General features: G+C 38.1%; 3 protein-coding genes across 5 annotated transcripts; 1 reads left to right on the top strand and 2 right to left on the bottom strand.

Annotated features, from left to right (window-relative positions):
* The first annotated feature begins 446 nt into the window (after nt 1-446).
* CG32066 (uncharacterized protein) lies at nt 447-21,174 on the top strand. Of its 2 annotated transcripts, NM_168417.2 has the most exons (5): nt 447-677; nt 1,792-2,095; nt 14,334-14,597; nt 19,666-19,928; nt 19,995-21,044. In NM_168417.2, the coding sequence occupies exons 2-5, from the start codon at nt 1,913-1,915 to the stop codon at nt 20,257-20,259; spliced, it is 975 nt and encodes a 324-aa protein (NP_729620.1). In that variant the 5' UTR covers nt 447-677; nt 1,792-1,912; the 3' UTR covers nt 20,260-21,044. The 2 variants fall into 2 exon arrangements, with proteins under 2 accessions (NP_729620.1, NP_729619.1); NM_168416.2 differs by lacking the exon at nt 447-677 and having other exon boundaries at nt 1,479-2,095; nt 19,995-21,174.
* CG14153 (uncharacterized protein) lies at nt 16,845-17,932 on the bottom strand. Its single transcript, NM_140147.3, has 2 exons — nt 17,870-17,932; nt 16,845-17,803 (listed from the first exon to the last, which is right to left on the bottom strand). Exons 1-2 carry the CDS (start codon nt 17,915-17,917, stop codon nt 17,138-17,140), a joined length of 714 nt encoding a protein of 237 aa, NP_648404.1. The 5' UTR covers nt 17,918-17,932; the 3' UTR covers nt 16,845-17,137.
* CG14154 (uncharacterized protein) lies at nt 18,451-19,571 on the bottom strand. 2 transcript variants are annotated; one of them, NM_140146.2, is made up of 3 exons: nt 19,479-19,571; nt 18,859-19,411; nt 18,451-18,756 (listed from the first exon to the last, which is right to left on the bottom strand). In NM_140146.2, the coding sequence occupies exons 1-3, from the start codon at nt 19,484-19,486 to the stop codon at nt 18,583-18,585; spliced, it is 735 nt and encodes a 244-aa protein (NP_648403.1). In that variant the 5' UTR covers nt 19,487-19,571; the 3' UTR covers nt 18,451-18,582. The 2 variants fall into 2 exon arrangements, with proteins under 2 accessions (NP_648403.1, NP_729622.1); NM_168418.2 differs by having other exon boundaries at nt 18,859-19,571.
* Nucleotides 21,175-21,308: the final 134 nt, after the last annotated feature.

Genomic DNA, 21,308 nt, shown 5'->3' with positions numbered 1-21,308 from the left:
CTGTCCGGCGGTTGGCGTGCGATATATCGTTACGATATGGTACAATAAGAAACTAAAACAATATCATATATATCTTGAGTTTTATAAAATCAGAAAATATGGAAATTGGCATATATGGAAAAATTACTAAGTATAAGTATTATAATCTTATATATTTTTGTATTGTTATATTATATTATATTATATAATAAAATTTTCTTAAGATATGTTGGTAGGTTTCAGTTAATCTCTCTTTGCAAAATTTGTTTCTTTATGAGCCATAAATTTGCTTATACATAAATATATATAGGTTAAATAAGTTGTTACGTTATTGAATAATTTTTTATTTATCATGAAATTGTGTGTTTCTCAATTCCCATCACTAAGGTGTTGTTAGCATTAGTATTTTATATGTGGAGGCCCGTTTTGGTTGGGCTTTATTCGACTAGCCCCGCTACGGTCACTCTGCTGTTTTGTTGTTGTGTTTTTTGTCGGCGGCGTGTGTATCGCATTCGCATCGCATCGAATTGAATTTGATTGGATTGGCTTGAACTGAAATCGTGTGTTTTGTGTTTTTGAAAAAACTGATACAAGCATTTGAGCCCCGCGAGCTGCCCATAATGTTGAAGGCGCCCTTGCGCTACTAGGCAATTAATTAAAAAAAAATAATTTAAAAAGTACCGCAGTGTGGAAAAAAGGTGATAAGCGTGGTGCAGAAAAATGATGAAAGGAAGAAATTCCAATGCAGACGAAACCCTTTTGCATGGGGAAATGTATAAATAATATAAAAGTGAAGATAAGCGCGCAAAATAGCGAAGCAAGTGGAAAAGGGACGGCGAGAGAGCGAGATAAGGAAAAGCCAGATAAACAAAAGCCGTACACACACACGCACACATGGCCACAATTCTTTAACAAAAACAAGCCCGTTTTGTTGCTCCTCTTTTTTCGCAATATGTGTTTACATGTGCTGCTGCTCGAGCAGGAAAATGGCCTTTTCCCACTTAGCGCAATGTGTGAAAATTGGCCTTGCCGATTTTCCTTTTCCTTTTTTGTTTACCGATTTCGATCTGTTTCGATTTCGCAGTATTTCCTGCGAAACGCACATTGCCAAGAAAAGAGATAGAGAGAGAGAGAGAGAGAGTATGGTCTTTTCATAATCCTCTCTCCCTCGTTCTCCTCTTCACCCCCCGCAGTGCAATTTGTGAGGTCGAAAAAATACAGTAAACATTGGTTAGAGATGAAACAAAGCGGAAAATCGTCGACATTCCTTTGATTTCAATATATAAAAATGTTTTTTAAGGGGATTTTTTAAAAGTATAATTTGAGTATATTAAAGTTAGTTAAATATATTTAAATCAAATGAAAATATCAGGAAAATATTTTTCTTGAAAAAATAATTTAAATTTAATCTTAGATGAAGATATATTATTATGTATTTTCATTCGTAAAAATCAAAACCATTGTTAGTTCAAAATCAACATTCAAGAACTTCCTTGAACCCCAACCATCTGTGTTATTTTTTCCCATCTTCGAAGGGGGCTGAAAACATAGAAAACGCGGGGTTTTGTTGTCACCGCCTTTTCCCACCCTTGAAACTGCCCTTTTCCATTGTCCTCCGAAAGATGAAACAAGTTCCTGAATTGAATGCAGCTTCCCCCACCATCAACCTCCACAATCCACTATCCACTATCCCTAGCAACTTTTGCAGCTGCCTTTTGGGTAACCAGCCCATTTATTAGGCCCTTTTTTCGTGACAACAGGTGCAACAGCTGCTATATCTTCTGTATTCTTTGTGTTCCCACTCCCTTTCAGTGCTCCAAATAAATAAAACAACAAATTCCAAAAAAGTGCTAATTAATAACGCAACGAAATAGAAGCAAACACCAATACTACGAAATCCCCCAAAACTACAAGTATTAGTTAATCAAAGAAAATGGGAAAGCTGCTGAGCCTGCTGTCACGCGACGACTCCAATTGTTGCGCCGCCAAATCCTACGATGTCTTCCTGGATTTCGAGAACGCCGCGCCCACGGAAACGGAGCGTGCCGTCTACGACGAGGTGGAGCGGGTACTCCGGGAATCGGAGGTGGTGCTCGACGAGATACAGATCTATCGGGTGAGTCTCAACTGGTCATATGCGTCATTAGCCACGGGCTAAACCGCAACCCCTGCCAACCGGTTATTGGGCATTTGTCCGATGATTCCTATAGTTCGAGTCACTAAATGGTGATCAAAACGATTTTTTAAAGAAAATATCAGTACTTTATATATAACATAAATGTAAAAAGTACTTTTAAAAGGATTATAAGCATTATAAAATTTTAAATGATATATTTTCAAGGCATTTATGCATTATCAAGCTAGTTTAAAAACTATTTTAGGTAGTTTGATTATGCCTGGGCTTCCCCGAAAAGGGAGGTACTGTATAAGACTGATAATTTCAACAACTTGCTAAAAATAACAACAATCGCCGGGAAATTGAAAGCAACAAATAAGAGCAACCATAAACGAGCAACAAATTGAGTATTTAACCTTTTGCCAGGGTGAGAAAAGAGCGGCACTGAGCAGAGCGCTATCTTTTGCTCTCTTTAAATGCTGTTACTCCAACGCCCTCTGAAACTACTAAAAATAAATGTAATACTATTATTAAAATAATAAACAAATGATTGTCATTATGTACACGCTATTTTGGTAATAAAACCTAGCATTTTATGGCCGCATTAAAATTAGCATGTCAAGACTGTAAGTAAGCGTAAATATTTTGTTAACTATAGATCACTAGGCTTTAGGCGCCTATACTTAGAATCCATTTATTAAATATCCCTCAGAGTAATAGATTTGAGTAGACTAATTAGTTAAACTGGCCCTAAGAAGAAGAGCATTTTACGATGTATCCAATGTGGCTCCTCCAATGTGAAATGCCCCCCCAAACATGGATCTCTTTGATTGCCTGACTCACGCACGTGCCCACATGATCCGATCCGGTGAGCGGACTTCTTTCATTATCGTCGCTCCACTGACGTCATTAACCAACTTTTGCCGCCGCTCTTCGCACTCCCATAATTCTCCTTCTCCGTCTCGCGGCGGGAAGAATTAGTCACCCCATTCTTCGTTACTCACACAGAAAAAAAAAATGTCTATGATGGGTTTTGTAACTACTCTTTTATCAACAATAACTTACGCCTTTTAAAAACTGATTAGCATAGTTTTCTTTTCTGTCAAAAAAAGCTGACCTAATAATGCTGTCATTAAATAGTTTGGACATCTTTGATTTGATAATGATAAGATATGATAAACTTATGTGAATCTGATAAAGATATTTGCGATGTGTAAAGCTAAAAGTCCTTAACTGAGAACCCTAAAAATAACTACTACAATATATGCAATTTATAACGATTTAAATTGAATACAAAATTATTGGAGCATATATTTTTTTTCTGTGTGCATTTGACCTTTTGGCGACAAATTCTAACTCACATTGGTGTGTGCAAATTATTAATTGGGTTTCAGACGCAAAAATAAAAAGAAGACGGTCAAAGCGGAAAAAAGGGTAGTTAAAGGGGGGGGGGGTAAAGGGTGGGGGTAGGTGGAAATGAGGGGCGGCAGACAAACAAATGTCAGGCCGAAAAGCTTTAATCAACGCAAATGAACTGGAAAATGTATACCAATGAGCTCATTTCCTTTGTGTTGACCCACTTAAATGGGACCGAAAGCAACAAAGACGACCTCGTGGGGCATTTAACCCTTTGGTGCAGCGATTCCCGTTCGCATTTGTTTCTTTTTGGTTCTACACCAGAGGTATTTAAAATGCCCGCTTAATTTGCGGGCTGCATTTTATTTTCATTGCAATTTTTATTGGACTGCTCTGTGCGCGTTCATTTTGTTAGCCCCAAAAAAGAATGAGTGGGTGGCTTTTGGGTTGGCACAACTGGTTGTCAAGGCAAACAAACTGGTTGTGGAGTAGGTGATTCTCCACTCACCCCCTCATCCCCCTCACCATCCAAACAAAAATAGTTGGCCAGGCGCCAAAAGCTGGCAAAATGGCAAAAACTTCATGTTCTGTTTGGTTGTTTTTGTTGCACTTATTCCTGCAAGTCGGTTGCTATAAATAGAAAGAAAAGTGCAAAGAGGAAAAATCAAAGCTTTTCTTTTTATTTTTTGCACCCCGGCATTTCTTGTTTCTTTAAGTTGGTAATTGACATGGCTTTAAAAGAAATCGTTTATTGCGATTTCTGCTTATAAATATTTAACATTTCACGCCTTTATAAAATATTAGTGATTTGTTAGGATTAGGGTACAAAAATTAGATCAATCCAAAAAATCATCTACAATGGCATTCTTTTCATTCGTCGCAAACATTGTGCGACTTTTTCCCAGCGGTAATAGGCTTTTCTATCTGATTTATCAGCACTTGTTAGTGACGCTTTTGTTAAATATTGGCCTAGACTAGATATGGCATACAAGGCGCCCATTGTGTGTGCGTAATAAACAGTAAACAACAGGGTCAACAAGGGGCCGCAAATAATAAGAGTAACAGAAAAAGTCCCATTTCGGTGCAACAGATGATAATCATGATGATAATGCTTACGCACTCACCTGGAGGAAAATGAGAAAAATAACAATAAATGTGAAATGACTATATTATATTAACAAGCAACAACGTGTGGGTGCTGCACATGTAATAAAAGTTTGTCGGTTTTGTGGGCCAAAGTCATTGAAATCCAATAAAATGCTTTGATATATATGTACATATATAGACTATGTGAATTAAGCCATTAGTTTTGTGGTTTTCCATACCGCTGACAGTCTGGGCTAGATAACGATTACATATGGCCAGACAAACATATGTCAAACACATGGAGTAATCCAATACACAACCTTGGATGGCCAAACCCACATGAGAAACAAGTGCAAAGTGCTCCATATCAGCTAGGTTTATTGTGGTTTGGATGGCCATATTACGCACGATATGGCTTTAGATTTGATGTATAATACATATGTATATACTTACTCTCAGTCGAAATGAGTTTGACCACAATTGAGTCATTCTGCGAATGCTTTTTTATAATTTAAAGAATATGTATCCAACAGTTTTTGAGTCATTAAAATGATATCCGCCCTTTTTGCGTTACGCAAACTTAAGATTACATATTTATCAATTTTAAGAAAAAAATGTATATTTTATTCTGTACTAGGAAACTATTCCAAAACATAACTCATATAGCTTCATTTCAATTTCTAGCCTAAAGCAACTGAAACTTGCCTATCGAATAGCATAATGATTTGTCATATACTTCCAAATTTTCCCACAAACTCAAAACTCAGTCACAGCTGCTTTCACTCGAAAAAAAGGGGAAAAGCCCCATTTCAAATTGGCGACCCATTTCGAAAGATTGCACCACATACAAATAAAAAAAAGAACGATTTGGCATCGTATGAATAAAAATATATGCACATTTAAGTATTTAATGAGAGTTATACACTCGAGGGCGAAAGGCAGACAGACAGACAGACAGCCAGCGGCAATCAGAATAATCACAGAATCGGAATGAGCAGTCATTAGATAGACCCCCCCCCCCCTCCCAATACCACCCTACCATATAGAATACCTCTCATCTCGGCACTCCCACCTCTTCCAGTTTCCAGTTCCCATTCCACGAATAACTTGAATGATGTGCGCGAATGCAAAAGCACAAGCGGGAAATAAAAGCCAACTTCCGGTTGGTCATTCAGTTTGGTCAGTCGATATAATCGCTATAATGTGCGTGCCAGAGATCGGCATTTGAATATTATAAAATTATGATACGGCAAGAACTCGAAAACGGTTGTGTTCAAAGGGAATGTTATCAAATTTGCAGTTTAAAAGTATTTATTAATTATCTCAGACCATATGCAGATATTTTATGTTACCTTATTATAGGTATTATTGATTAAAAAACTAAGTTTCAAACTTTAATGCTCAATATATTCATTAAAAAAGGTGTAATAATAGATAATCACAATTGCATTTAGCTTAACTAAACAATTTTTAATGACGTTATTCGTAAAATTTGTATAGCTTTTCACTGCATAAATGTTTTCTCTTTTCTTCCACGTCATAAACCACAAATTAATTTCGACGAAAATAGAAAAAACCGCCGACATAAACAAATCGAAGTGTAAACAAATACATAAACCGCCTTTTTAAGGTCAGCAGTTTAATCAATCTATTAGCTTCAACAAATTTCCTTACAAATCAACTTCCGCATTTGAAACATTTACAAAACTTCCCAAAAAAAAGTGGGTTAATCCGCAAATGGAAATCCCCGCAAGGTTTAATTTCTACAACCAACATCATAAATGCTTTCCAAAACAGTTGAATTTGATTTTGTAATGCCTAACCTTTATTGTCCAAATTAGCCGCAATTTAAATTGAAATTCATCGTTCATTGCATTTCACTTTTTCAAGTCCGTTTTTGATGGTTGGCCACTGCCAAATTGTTTATAGCACACGTTAACATATTTATTTTCGAATTTCCGACGTCATCAGCCGCAAATCAATTTGCGCCAAAAATAGACAAGTTTAAAAACGTAAACAAATGGAAGTAAATTAAAGTGTATACACTTTTAGAGTGTAAAGCTCAACGAGGAATTTGTTTTAACAGCTATGCATCAAGTATCATTTTCTCGAGTTTTTGAGTGCACTTAAAATAATTTCGTGTAGCCTGAAAATTAAATCACAAATGTAGCATTTCAGTGCGCCCACACACACACACACTTGAAGTGCGTTTAAAAATTATAGGCTAATTAAATAAATATTGCATGCATAATGAAAAATAAATGAAATTGCAAGGTGCACGTGTGAAATGAAATAAATTTATTTTGATTTTCATCGATGCATTTTACAGTACTGAAACGCACTGTGCGTTTGTGTGACACATTTTTGTGATTTATTAAAATGGCACTGAGCTGATTTCATTTAACCGAATTTAATTTAATTGAATAACGCCCCGGACAATCGTGGTTTATTGTATTTTACTTTGTTTTGATGGCTTTGAACAAGGGTTATGCTATACTAGCTTAAACGTCAGACTAGAACATGGCCTCGAAATTGAGTTTCCACGGCCGTCTGGACAGGATGGTCAATTATTTTAAATACTCGCCTCGTTGAAATGGCCTTAAAGTTGCCAAGTGAGCCATTTACGACTTCTGGGCAGGAACGTATGTATGTACGTCCAGGTCTGGGTGAATCCCTCTAAGCAGCTTAGAAACCCAGTGCATTGCATGCACAAAGTGCAATGGCGCAAAGTTTTCAGCAGCTTTTTTTTTCTTTTTACTGCGCGGCGTCTGTGCTGCAGAAATGTATTTACATTATTTTATATCTTTTTTACGAGCAACTGTTTGGCATCTCCGTTTATGCGTGTAATTTGCACAAAATAAATACGCCTTTCGGACCGGAGAAATGTGCTGTTTTTTTCAGGAATTTCTTTGATTTATTTATCTTGTTTTTTTTTTTTTCTTTTCAACCATTCAGCAACACAGAAGGTTTTTCATTTTTTTTACGCCGCTGGTAACCCAATTTTCAACAGCTGTTTATGAGTTTTCAGCCATTGGGTATAGTTGTGAGAATCGATAACATAAAAACCTTGTGAAAAAGAAATGTGATTTACACGAGTTAATTGAGAACGAGGCAGTGACACATGTTGTATGGGTATGTGACAGATATTTTCCCACTCCTTCTGCCAATTTCCACATGGTTTTTGCCCACTCCTTCGGCTCATTTCCACAGCATTTTTCCCATGGGGGGACATTGACATTTGTTTGGCTGCACCGATGAAGTGCGTCAAACTCGGGTTACCGATAAGCGAACTTTTGTCGATAATTAATTGCTATTATTTTGCATATCGTTGCGTTTGTTTTACGTACTCCAGGCTAGAGATTAATTAATGTCAACTTTATTGAAGGATCACAATCGAAGAGATTGTTAAAAGGACATATGGTATTATATTCCTTAAAAATCCTCTTAAAGCTTAAGATCGTTAAAGTTTTTCTTTATTGAAAGCAATGAAAGTAATCCCTTGGATTGGTATTTCATATTCCCATGAATTTTCCGTGTTTTCCAGCGAAAAACCGCACATTATCCCCTCGCGTTCACACCTGACATTGATAATGCCCGGGTTTATCTTATCTTTATTGCAATCGCAGCGTACTGTTGTAATTGCTGCTGTTTTTCGACTCTTTTTTTTCTGCTTTCGCTTCGATTATCTTGATAAATTATGTCCGTGCTCGTGACAAACAAAATCGCCATTGGCCGTCGAGGAAATAAAGCTATTATGTTTTATTTAAATGTAAATGGTAATTGAATTTACGACTCACGCACCAGAAGAATTTGAATGAGTTTAGTTTTATTGTTTTCGGTTCATTATATGATTCTCAAAGACCCTAATGATTCACACAGAGCTGATTTCCTCCCGTTTCTGTGTAATGCCCGAATATGTCGAGAAGATTGTTTTCATTGGAAATCATAATCACATTTGGAATTTACGCAATATTGGTTAGACTAGCAAATCTCTATTTATAAAGCGATGCATCAACTTAAAGTGATCGTTTTAATTGTCAAATGCTATTGTTTAGCAAATGACTTTTAATGATGCACAGCATCGTTGCATTCTTGTGAAAATGAAAAGTTAAACTTGCACCTCTGGTTTTCTATCTCTATAGCACCCTCTCTCTCTCTCACTTCCCCGTCTCGCTTCCGCAACAAAAGCAGCAGTCAACGATCGTTCAGATTCAAAAAATGACTCACAAAAGCCATAGTTGCGAGTTCTTGTCCGAGTCAGCAGTTTTACAAGTGTAACGCAACATCAACAATAACAAAGAATTTTGCAAGGCCTACACAGGGAAAAAAATTGTGCAATAATCCTGATAAATTATCCTTAAATTAAGCAAATATTTGCTTAATATATCTGCTTGAACGAAAATTAATAATTTAAAATATTTTTTAGAATACTTTGATCAAAAATCATTCATGTAAACTTTGTTATTTCACAATTTGATGCTTGTTTATTCATAAATAAATATGTATAAAAATTGTTATGACTTGATTTTTAATAACTTAATGACTTAATAATATTTTGAATCAAATGACTGAAAACAGCTCATATGAAAATAATTTGTTGCGCGTATTTCAAAATTTAAAACTTATCTTTTTGACAGCATTAACTATAAACAAAGCCAAATGTATTCAACATAAGCTACAAAGTTTATGAATAAATATGCATTAGGTAACTTATTTATAGTTTTAAACTACACATTTTTTCCCCACTTATTTATATGTTCGTGCTGAGATTCCAGTTTAAAACTGGAGCAAAATATAGAAGAACTTTTATTTTCCATGTTCAACATTGAATTATTAAAAGATTTTCGTCACCGGAAGGCGCAGATTCAAGCAGCAGAATTTGTTGAAAATTATGAAACATTTACGATTAGGTTAGTCATCTGAGTGGCTCTATAAGAAAATTGTATATTCAATATGTCGTCGTCGTTGTCGCCATAATCTTCATCGTCATCATTGCACTTGCACTTGTTTTTTTTTTTTATTATTTTATTGTGTATTTTATTTATACCCTTTCGTAATTCATGGTTGTCATGAACGGCGACCGAATGTCTGTAGAATCAGCTTCATTTGTTTCGTTTTCTGCTTTTCATTTGAGTTTTTCTTATTAAAAAAAAAATTATGAGAAATTATCGGTCATCAAAGAGATTCGCCCCTCTGGGAAATGGTTTTTGTTTTTCGAAATTCCCGGAATTCATTTGCATTGATTTGTGGCTCGCCAATTTTATCACAAGCAAGAATGAATATTTTGTCCTTTTTAGTTTGTCTGCGGTTCATTCATTGATTCATTCACTTTAACGTGCTGGGAATTCGAATGCGGTGTTTTGATGATGCAAGCAAAGCATGGCGAAAATTAGAAAAGCGCAGTCATATGCGTTATTTTTTATTTATTTTATGAAAATGAAAATGTCAGCAGAAGCCAGCGAAAAATGTGCGGCATGTTTGGCATGTCTGTCTGTTTGTCTTCCCAAGAGCACTGTATTTTGTTGTTTAACACACTGCAAAAGGGGTGTAAACAACTTCTGTGGCATTCACGAAAACATACGCAATTCGCCTGCTGCTGCAACACCACCCACACTTTTCCGGCGAACACCCCCCCCCCCCCCTTTCCGTGTAGCCCAAACGCATGACATCAACTGTTTTATAGCGTCACGCGTTTCCATTGTGGGCGAAAGTCCAATGGCAAGTCGGAGTTGCACTTTAGCGCCACTTGGGATAAACACGTGCACAGTGCGAAAATTCTACTAAAAAACTTTATAATTATACTAAAATAAACATCTTACTCATAACAAGGATTTGCATTAGGCCTTTAATTGTGGGTTTAACTATAGCAGGGTGTATAACTTAAAGTTTATAACGGAAATGAACGAGTTTTTGAAAAACATAATAAAAAGTGGAGTGGTTTTTTGAACAATTCATTTATTCAAGACATTATAGTATTAAACATCCTATAAATTGTTAAAAACAGAACATTAACATTATTTTATAGATAAAATTTAAAAGTAGGTGTACTCTTTGTAAGTTAACATGCATTTGCATGATTACATTTGTGTTCTGATCTAATAATTTCTTTCAAAATTACATCTCCTCTAAAAATAAGTCATACTCTTACTCAGAATTGTAGCTCTGCAAGATCTCCCCCTTTTTTTTTTTAATGCTGTAGCTGCAAGATAAAGCCATCGCTGTGTAGCAGGTTCGAAGTTTAGTTAGTGAGTGAGTGAGTTGGGGGGCTGCGATTAAAACACGATCATGTTCGCTAATGCTAAACAACACTTGCCAAGTGTCAATGGCAATTATCTGGGGCACAACGACCATTCTCTGCACAATTCACAATTTCTGCATTTCCGCATTGCTGCCTCCGATTTCGATTTCAATTAAAAAAAAAACACTGCCATTCTGCGGCAGATGCAACACTCGCCTAAAGTTAATTAACTATTCATCTAAGTGTGTGTGTGTGTGTGTAGCATGTGGTGCTTATGTGTGGTTGGCATTGTGAGTGCTTTGGGGTTTGGTTTTTTCATCTTTCATCCGTTTGCTGCATGATGGAGCAAATGAAACGCTGACTGATTGCGCTGCTATGCTGCTGCTCGCAGCTGATGAGCAAGATGGGCGCAAGTGTTTTAATTAAGCCCCAAACTAGAAACAGAAACAGTTACAAAACGAGGCAAACGGTTCTTGGCTTATTATGATTACTTTTCAACCGAACAAGCGCTCGACTATAAAAGTCTTACAAGTTCAAGTTTGTTGTGGTCTTGTGGGTGATTTCCCCCAACGATTTCCCTCCCCACATTTTCTTGGCAAACAGACAGCACGTGCTTATCCAAATGGAGCGCATCGGTGTTTTGCTGTGAACTCAAGATGTTTTGCAGTGATGAATCAACACAATTGGTCACTGGACAGAAGATGCAATGCGGCATCTCGATCCCGTTTCCTTGAGTTGCAGTTCTGCCCCACAACAAACACCTACGCCTTTTGTTTTGAAACTGAAATGCACATGACGCAGGATAAAATGCAGGCGACATGCCAAAGTAGTTGGGGAAAGTAAACTTACATTTTTACAAGAATTTTAAACAATTTTTAGTAAAAAAAAAATTGTTTAAATTGCAAATGTGCTCATTTTTTCAAGCATCTACCGTATTTTTATGATTTTTCCGAGCAAGTGAGTTAGTTGCGTCTGCCCGATTCGAATTACAATTACAATTTTTCTCCAGCAGTGCTCAATATTTTCTACATACACCAACAATTATTATTCCCCCAAGAAACGAATGAACTTGCTACCACCCCTAATCATAATATGCCCCCCGCAAGGGTAATAAACAAAAGTGAGCTGCCTAATGACACTTGGCCATATGTACATGTAGGCAACCCCAAGAAGTCCTCCTTTGCTCCGACAATCTCAGCCAGCAATCTCTGGAATGGAATGCACAGCCGAGAACAGTCCGCCCACACAGGCCACGTTTATTTCAAAACCAGACACAATTTTTGCCACCAACTCAAAGGAGAAGCGAGCAGAAAAGACCTGGCCAGAACCAGAACCAAAACCAAAACCATTTCCGTTGCATGACCGTGCGCTTGGTTGGTGGCATCAAGAGTCCTTAGAGAGTCACTGGCGTAAATGAGACAATGCCGGTGAATAAAGTGGGATGAACACTGGGAGAAATACTTGTGAGCAAGATGAGGGTACTTTGAATATACCCAAGAATATAATATATCAAGAATTATATGAAGCTATTTCCATTCTCTTAAAGGACTATATAGGAATATATTAAAAAAATGTTCAAGCATTATTCTATTCTTATTCCTAGCTGTGTATAATGGTCCATTGAGTCCAAGTCAACGACAGAAGTCCTCATCCTTCTAACTTGTATATATATACATCTACTTTTTTTTGTAACTCCCCCGCACATTTTGTTTACTTGTTTGCGCGCGTTAAACATTCTGGGCCGCTTGAAGAGCAGCGGCCAAGGACGTGGGATCTTGACTTACAGACAGGTGTAAATTATGTAGAGTGAAAAGAAATGCCAACACATAGAGTCCGAGAAGGAAAAACAAGAGACCAAACATCACAGATGTTGTGTGTTTTTGCTCGGCGACGAGCTGCAGACAGTTGCATTCGTATTATTATGATTATGCCAAAGAACTCGGCAGCTGTATTACACTGAAAGAAAAATGTATGTCTTAAACTATAATATATTTTAGAAAATACAGAACTCCTGTTAAGATGACAAGTCTTTTGATACTTTAAGTAATATACTCTAAGTACTGGACTGTTTCAGTTCTTGGCAAGTTCTTAATCTTTCAGTGCAGCGCTGCATTTTGCCATCCACTCAGACTGTTTGTTGATATGCGCAGCGATTTAATTATAAACACACAACACGTGCTAGTCCATTACAGTACAAAGAGGTGTGCAAACCAAAAATAACATGCGTTTACTTTTTAATAGAGTTAACCCACCACTCCGACATATCCATGAGCTTGAACTTTGCAGGCCACTGAGCCGTGTGTAATTCGCATGTTATCTAAGCCATCCAAACTGGAGTTTTGGGTCGAATCGAAGGCGGGGTTTGGCTATATTTAATTCTACATAATGTATGCCATAATATGCTATAATCGCTTAAACACGCGAACCCATCAGATGGGGGCATATATATATAATTATCCAATTATGTGCGTTGTTTGACCAAAAGAAACTGAATCGAAGGCCTATAATTAAGTTAACTAACTTTGTTTAGGAGCATCATATACATTAGTAGTAGAAATATACTGTATTCCAACAGCGAATATTTACGATTAAATTTATTAATCGCACAGGGCAGTCAATTCTTGAAAAATTATTCACTCAACGGAAATATGACTTTTGAAACTATTTCAAATTTTAAAAGCGGAAAAAGTATATCAGACTAACAATCATGAAAATCTACTATTAACAGAGTCGAAAACGGTTGCACTCATTATTTTCATTCCATAAATTATATCTTTAACACTAATTTCGCTGACAATTTAGCTGGCCGTCTAAAGAAAATAAAATATTTACAGTATTATTAGCCACTTAAAATGCATTTGAAAAATGCCAAAAGACCTCAATTGAAATAATCAACGCCATTTGCTGATTGTACGACTGTACGAAGTGAACTCTTCACAACATGCAATGACCGTTCGTTAGCTCCAGTTTAGTTGTTCCGCTGCCGTGTGGGTTTTCATTCGACTATTTTATGTTATTTCATTATTATTTTTTTGTAGATCATAAAGCATCGATAAAAATCGCTGCGCTGCCGGTCAATGGACGCGGCTTGCCACATCGTTATTGTTGCATGTGCCACAGAAATAAAGACGCAGAGTTTTTCTCGATGAAAACTCGCCGGCCACAATGGCTTGGCACGCAGTTTGCTGATTGTTATAAAACAAATGCATGAAATGTGGTCAGCAGGCGTAGTTTTTCTCCAGGGTACCGTAAAAACTAGAACCCCTAAAAGAGTGCACTGTAAGAAAAAATTATGGATATTTTAGATTAGTGTATTACATACGTAAGACCTAGTTTATCTATCAGAGGTTAAACTATAACTATATATAGGAAAGTCTATCTGTATCTGTAGTCTGTATCTATAGATACAATTAACATTTTTTTTTTAAATTGCAAAAGGTTTCGAGTGTAAAAATGTTCCAAGTCTAAGGTTCGCATGCCAAGCTAGCATTTAATCCTTCTTAGAGCCAAATGTATTGACTTACGCTTTTCCGCCTTCGTTCCTGCGAATATTTACAGGGTGCCGGCAAGGAAATCCGAGAAGCCATCGCCGATCCATCGCCGGAGGTGACCGCCAAAGCCTGGGCGGCGGTGCTGCCGTTGGTGAACAAGCTGAAGCGCTGCTACGAGCATTCCATGGAGCTGGACAAGATTGTGCCCAAGCTGCTGGGCCAGCTGGTGGGCGGAAAACTGAATCCGACACAGCATCTGGAGACGCAGCAGGCGCTGGTCAAGCAGCTGGCCGAGATCTTGGAGTTCGTGCTGAAGTTCGATGAGTACAAGGTGAGTGAGTTGAGTTTAGTTTAAGTTTGCTCACTTTGACAGCTGGGTGTTACAAGCTCTGTAGTCCATATTTGGATGTAACGACGCCCACGACGTTAACCCATTAATGGCTGGAGGTGGGAAAACCAGGCACTGACAACAAGACATTGCTTGTGTTTGACAGGGCAACATTAGTGGGAAATGGGTGGGTTATTAAATTAATAAAACAAAGTGATTGAGAGGGCTCTTTAATTATAAGTAAACATTTTACAGTGAAACAAAAACCTTTGCAGATACATTTTATGTCAATAATACTTAAATTTTCAATAACAAAGCACTAAAAATGGCATAAAAACTTAAATGGATTTTTACATAAATCTTAATAAATCTAAACGAGAGACTAGTAATCACTGCAAACGAACTGGTAATTCCTGTAACTTTGCAGATGCCACAAACAGCAAAGAGATGCAAATGTTGACAACGTCTTATGAAGGCTTAATTCAATTTAATCTCCGTCTGTTTGCAAAAATGTTAGTGGGTTAAATTCAGTCTTCTTCACTGTTTGTTTACCTTATGTGGGCGCTGTCGACAGTCGAGCCAAAGCAAAGCAATATGTATCTAAAAGCCGAGTCAAATGAAGCCAAACCGAGTTCCACTGCCAACTCATGGTGCGCGTGGTTGCATTTTTAATTGACTGACTTTTTTTTTGCCCACCGACTACTGCCTGTTTTTGCTTGGCTAACTGACTGAATGGCTGACTGACTGATTGGCTGACTGACTGGTTGGCTGAATGGCCAAGACGAGCGCGTGCTGCGGCCCATTGATGAAAAATCTTTCGGGCCACTCGTGCACATTCGTTGGGGGGCCACAGTGGAGCATCGCTGGCACTTACGCGCACGCAAGCCAAATGGCCCACGACAAACGACCGATGGCCGGATGAAGATGTAAAGTGTATTATGTCGGCTTCGGTGGCCTGACAGTGCGGGTCATTAAAGTAGAATATCTCACTTATATAAGAAAATTATAAAAATGTATGTACAAGACGGAAAAATTAGATTGAGAAAGATTTACAAGGGTACAATTCAAAAAGTAAACAAGAGGTTATTTATGAGAGCTAACAAATGTTTATTAAGTGCGTGTGTAAAAACTATACAGCGTTTTTTTTTTTTGTGATTATTATAAAAGGAACGTTGTTCAGTATTTTTTCATTTTCCTAATTTTATTTTAAATTACCTTTTCCGTTCTTGTTTGATTATATATTACTCATTGCAACTAACGCACAATAACCACACTATTTTCCTAGCATAAACTCTTTAAAAAATGCCCACAAAATCAATAGGTTTTTAATGAAATTCAAACACTCAATTATGTTGGCTAACCTGAAGTGTTTGGCCATAACAAAGGCCTGTGAACTATGCAAACACAAACGTATCCCCGCACTGGGTTAAAACACATTACACAGAGCCACATCAGTTTCTGCGGCAGTTGGAGGATATGCCGGTTGATTGTCTGGAGTCAAATAAAATCGATTTGTTTAATGGCAAATCCCTGTGAATGGCGCATTTCCCATGGTTCGCTTCCGTTTGGCGAAACTTTCATTCAAATCGATTGTGGAGCACTATATGTATAGCTGAAAGCTGGGATCTAGGACAATCGGGTAAATAATGGTGGAGGTAGGGAATGGCGAAGTCATCGCCATCGTCGGTTTCTAGTCTCTGATGTCTAGTGTGTCTGCAACTTTGTGCTCCCGACGATAATGGTAATGATAATGGCGATGATGATGATGATGATGTTAAACGCTGCAAACTGCACGTTCATTGTGTGCTCAAAGTGTCAGCCGCCGGGCGCTCACAGATTTTCCCGTGTAAAAAGTTGCATATATGTATACACCGATATATATATATGTATGTATGTACATACTATATAGCCCAAACGTGCTTCCCAACTAACTGCCACTTCCGTTTCTCGAAGAGGAGGAGCATTGTTTCTGCGCCTTTGTTGCCACCAGTTTTCAGTGCGCCCCAAAGTATGCTGTACAATTTATTGACTTTGCTTGTAACTTGCTTCGTTTTAATGTCGCGTTTATTGCGAAAAATCTTGGGGCATCGAGAAGGCACTTGTATAGAGTACAATAAACTTGGCTTTAGTGCTCCTTTATGTAAGTTAACCACTGATATTCAAAGTTCAACGCATGCCACAGAATACAAAGAACATGCTTCAAAAAATGGGTATTTCCCTTTTAGTGAAGTTTTTTAAATTAATTAAAATCTTCTGAAAATAACTTTTATTGTTGTGTATCTCTTACGGAACTAACTAAGCATAGTTTTGTTACATACAATTATTATTATTCTTGCCTTTTAAAGGGATAAACCAATATTTACTGTGTTGGCATGTTGACTCTACAGCAGCTGCAATCTGTATCTTTATCGGATGCAATTGATCTGTTCCGAGTACAGACAGAAATAGTTTTCTTGGCACGCTTTCAACGAAAATTGCTAATGGCTCTTGAGGGGATTTATTCAATATGTTTTTTGATGCAAAGTCAAATGCAGAGTATTCCCCTACTTTTCAACAAAATCCTCGTTGGTGTTGTAAACTGGCTGCAGGCGTCTTGGATATTTACGCAAATATTCGGCAAAATGTTGGGCATATTTGGCCTGGTAATCACGACGCCTCCAGGGCTGAGCGGGTTCATAGAAATTCTCCTTATTATTGTACGTATTTAGATAGTTATTTGTGGCCAATGAGCGACTGCCGCCAATTTGGACCACTTGCTCCTCATCGCGACCCGAATCGCTGGTCTCCAATTCCGGATTCCTTTGTGGATATGGCTGAAGTTGAGGTGGAATTTGAGATTGAGGATAGCGCAGAGGTGTTGATGGCGTAGTCTCCTGTTGTTGATAGTAAAAGTAGCCGGGCACATTGTTATAGTTGTGATTGGGAGCATGTGTTGGGTCTTCCCTTCTCCAATTTGGATATGCTTGTCTATACGCAGGTTCCGCAACATAATAACCATTACTTTTTGGATACTGCTGCTGTTCCTGGGCACTGTACTGATTATCATTCACTATGATAGGCGGACCCGACCATATCGATTGTACATCTGGATTGGCATAGTTGGATTGAGCGTAGTTGGATGTGGTAATTGCATAAGCACTGCCATAAGGTGATGCATACTGAGCTCTCCCACAAACTGCATCGATCATCAGGGGCATAAGTGCACATAGCTTGGAATAATCATTAATAGATTAATCATCTCGGGTGTCCGAATGGAAATCTAGTGAAACACTCACCCAGCTCGACGAGCTGCTCTTCACGATCCGTCCTGTTTGCGGCTTCATTTCTGACTGTTCAGAACGATTTATGCTAATAACGTATTTATATGAGGTTTCACAACAGTCTCTCTGGAAAGCCATATAGTATATATAGTATAGTAATGTATAGTAGTGCATGATGTTCGTTTGCAGCAGCGCCTCTGTCAAGGTGATTGGATGAGCAAACCCCACTTTACCTGACTCAAAAATTTAGCAGGCGGCATTTCTGTAATGTTTGTATTTTTTCTCACGCACGTTTTTTTGCAGCCCTGACAGCTTAAGTGCGGCATCGTTGTTTTGGGCCTGGCCCGTAGTGGAAAACCATTTGGAAGCATTGGCAACACGGGCGGCAGGCAAATTGCGGTGTCACGTACCGCGTAATTAGTAATTAGATTTTCAAGTCAACTGTAATTAGAGGTTAACAAGAGCGAGTGTTGAAAGCAACCGATAGTTGCATACCTTATGATCTTGTTGATAAAGCTGCTTGCTAGAAGAAAAACTTACAAGTCCGTTTCCCTACATATGTATCTTATCTAAAAATATGACTGAACTTCAAAATTAGAAACAATTCGAGCTTGCTTTATTATAGTAAAGGGTATCAACGTTTTCTTACTAACATTTTGTATAAAAAATACAAATTGAAGACTTATGTTTGAAATTTAGCTGGCGTTACTTTAAAATCCAATTCACTTCTACAAATTTGGTTGCATGTAATAGATAAAGAATGCCCCATCACGTGGCACTGGAAGCTTTCTCAGGAACTCGCCACCATCGTATGAATCGCTAAATAATTGGGTTAGATTGGCGTTGGGTTCCATCTGCTTGGAAATGGGCATTCCGTGGCACGTACTATCGCGCGTTAAGAACTAGAAAAAAGAATACAAAATAATTAGATTTCAGTGAAAAGAAAAAATTGTCTAAATATGACTATAGCTTAATATTTCAAGAACGACTTGCTTTAAACGCACCATCATCTCCCTTATGGTTGTCAAATTTTGTGGTGGCGGAGGATGATTGAATGGCTCCTTATTGAATATGTTATCGCCACAGCACTTGAGCAGATGGGATGTTATTATGTTCCTAGATCTGGCCTCGTCTGCATTTTGTGGTGGTTGGCGCAGCTTGTCCATCCACATGGTGGCCATCGTTTTGGAGCGAAAGTCCAGCTGGCAAATGCTTTGCTCCAACTTCTGAATATCCTGCTCGAATTCCTCGTCGAATTTGGTGATTTCTGGATTTACCCTTTTGGAGGAAGTGGATGGCTCCTTCCTCAGATGTTCACGCTGCAATTCCTTTTCACGCTGACGTTCCTTCTCCAGTTCCTTGCGCCACTCCTGCTGATGCTGCTTTTTCTCTCGTTCCTTTTCCCTCGCGAGTTCCTTTCGCCGCTCCAGTTCCCGCTTGCGTTCCATTTCCTCCTCCCTCCTGCGCTCCTTGCGATCCTCCTTGCGCTCGGGACTCGGATTCTTTTCGGGCTTCTGCGATTCGGAATCCTCCACGACGAAGGTCTTCTGTCTGTTTCTGCGAGCGGTGCGAATCAACATCCCAAAAGTTGATTAGAAAACTAACTAAATAATTTTCAATTTACCCTTTCATGTCTCGTTTGTAAATATTTTTGAATATGTTCCTAAATCCCGTACTGTTTTGCTTGCTCATTTTGACGGATGTTTCGAAATGATGCCAGATAATATTTCATTGCTAGGCATATTGCATACCTAAAATCATGTTCAAAGTGATAAACTTATTAAGTTGTATTGTATATTTCTATTTTTCAGATGAAAACCCCCGCCATACAGAATGATTTTAGCTACTACAGACGCATCGTCAGCCGACAGCGTGTGGATTCCACGGAGAATATGCTGGTCAGCACGGAACTGGCCAACCGGATGTCCCTGTTCTACGCCCACGCCACGCCCATGCTCAAGGTGCTGAGCGAGGCGACCTCAAAGTTTGTCAATGACAATGCCGATGATGTCCAGAACACGACGGAAACGCTGGGCACCATGGCCAAGGTGTGCCTGAGGATGCTGGAAAATCCGTGAGTTTAAATGAATCACTATCAATGATAATAAGTATTCTAATCGATGGACAATATTGCTTTTAGAAAACTCCTGCAACAGATCGAGCGTGAGGACACGAAAATGCTGGTGCTGCGCGTAATGGTCGGCCTGGTGATCCTCTACGACCATGTGCATCCGGAGGGAGCCTTCGTGCGTGGCGCCCATGTGGATGTGAAGGGGTGCGTCCGACTGCTGCAGGCGCAACCGGCCATCAAGGCGGAGCCGCTGCTGAATGCCCTGCGATACACGACGAAGCATTTGAATGGGGAGAACACGCCGAAGAATATACAGCGTTTGTTGGCCGCATAATATTGGAGGGGATCGGTGGGCGCGGCCGGTGTGGGCGGAGAGTTCATTAACGTTAATTTCTATGTGTATGCGTATCGATTTAAATGGTTTTTTACCTTTATTTATGTAATTAGTAGGCTTCTGTATTATTTGTAAAAAATTGTGAGCGAGTGTTGTGCTAGCAGGAGGCAACCTCTAGTTTTATTTTTACCCTGTGTGCATTTCCAGCATTTGTTTCGTACTGTTTTAGACTCCAGCCTCCGCGTAACGTAGCAAAGAAGTCGGACAAAAAGTGGGACGCATATATCAGCAGCAACAATATTTAGTTGTTAATCTAGCCCTAATTTTAAGTAATGCAAGGAACCCAATTAACCTAAAAACAAATTAGCGCAAAGTTTAAACTGATGTTTGGGTATACGAGATGTATGAGATAAATCCTAAATTCCACTAATGCAGAGATTATAAATATAAAACAAAAAAAAAAAAACATTTTTAAATCAAATCTAAAGTATTTTTTTGTACATGACAATGTGTTTAGAACGTGGTGTAAAGATCTAAAGAATGCATAAACTAATTGATTACTATAACAAACGAATTGTACGACCTAAAATGCCTACACACAACTGAACCACAAGCTAAAAAGCGGATGCATTTATATATTTTCACGCCGTCAACTTTGATAAACGTATTTAAACAAATCTACAACAGAATAAACTTGAGCTGCGCAATAATAATAATTTTTAAGATTTACAAATAGAAATAAAGGATTAATAAAATGGCAAAACTTAACGCATACAATTTGTACCAAAAAAAAAAATGAAAGAATAATGAAAATTCACACAAACTAAATAAAGATTTATATATGCGATAAAAGCAAGAAGAATGAGAAGAAAAAACTATAGAGAATGCTGAATCAAAATAAATATCACGCAAAATCAACCACATTAATGTTTGTTTTTGGTGCATGTTTTTAAATCTTGTAACGTTCTAAAATTTATTGAATTTTAGTTCAATTTCTTCTGTAAAATAGATTTGAACTCGTTCAAAACCGAACATTTTAGAAAACCAAA

Source organism: Drosophila melanogaster, chromosome 3L (assembly GCF_000001215.4).
Source record: "Drosophila melanogaster chromosome 3L".
Taxonomy (NCBI): Eukaryota; Metazoa; Arthropoda; class Insecta; order Diptera; family Drosophilidae; genus Drosophila; species Drosophila melanogaster.
The sequence above is the reverse complement of the archived record's forward strand: the minus strand, read 5'-3'. Positions and strand labels throughout refer to the sequence as shown.

Excerpts from the sequence above, each read along its gene's own strand:
- CG14153 (NM_140147.3), bottom strand. The coding sequence starts at position 17,917 with ATGAAGCCGCAAACAGGACGGATCGTGAAGAGCAGCTCGTCGAGCTGG. Across the intron at positions 17,804-17,869 it reads AGAGCAGCTCGTCGAGCTGG|CTATGTGCACTTATGCCCCT; the intron begins GTGAGTGTTTCA and ends GATTATTCCAAG.
- CG32066 (NM_168416.2), top strand. The coding sequence starts at position 1,913 with ATGGGAAAGCTGCTGAGCCTGCTGTCACGCGACGACTCCAATTGTTGC. Across the intron at positions 2,096-14,333 it reads ACGAGATACAGATCTATCGG|GGTGCCGGCAAGGAAATCCG; the intron begins GTGAGTCTCAAC and ends GAATATTTACAG. Across the intron at positions 19,929-19,994 it reads CTGAGGATGCTGGAAAATCC|AAAACTCCTGCAACAGATCG; the intron begins GTGAGTTTAAAT and ends TATTGCTTTTAG.
- CG14154 (NM_168418.2), bottom strand. The coding sequence starts at position 19,434 with ATGTTGATTCGCACCGCTCGCAGAAACAGACAGAAGACCTTCGTCGTG. Across the intron at positions 18,757-18,858 it reads CAACCATAAGGGAGATGATG|TTCTTAACGCGCGATAGTAC; the intron begins GTGCGTTTAAAG and ends TCTTTTTTCTAG.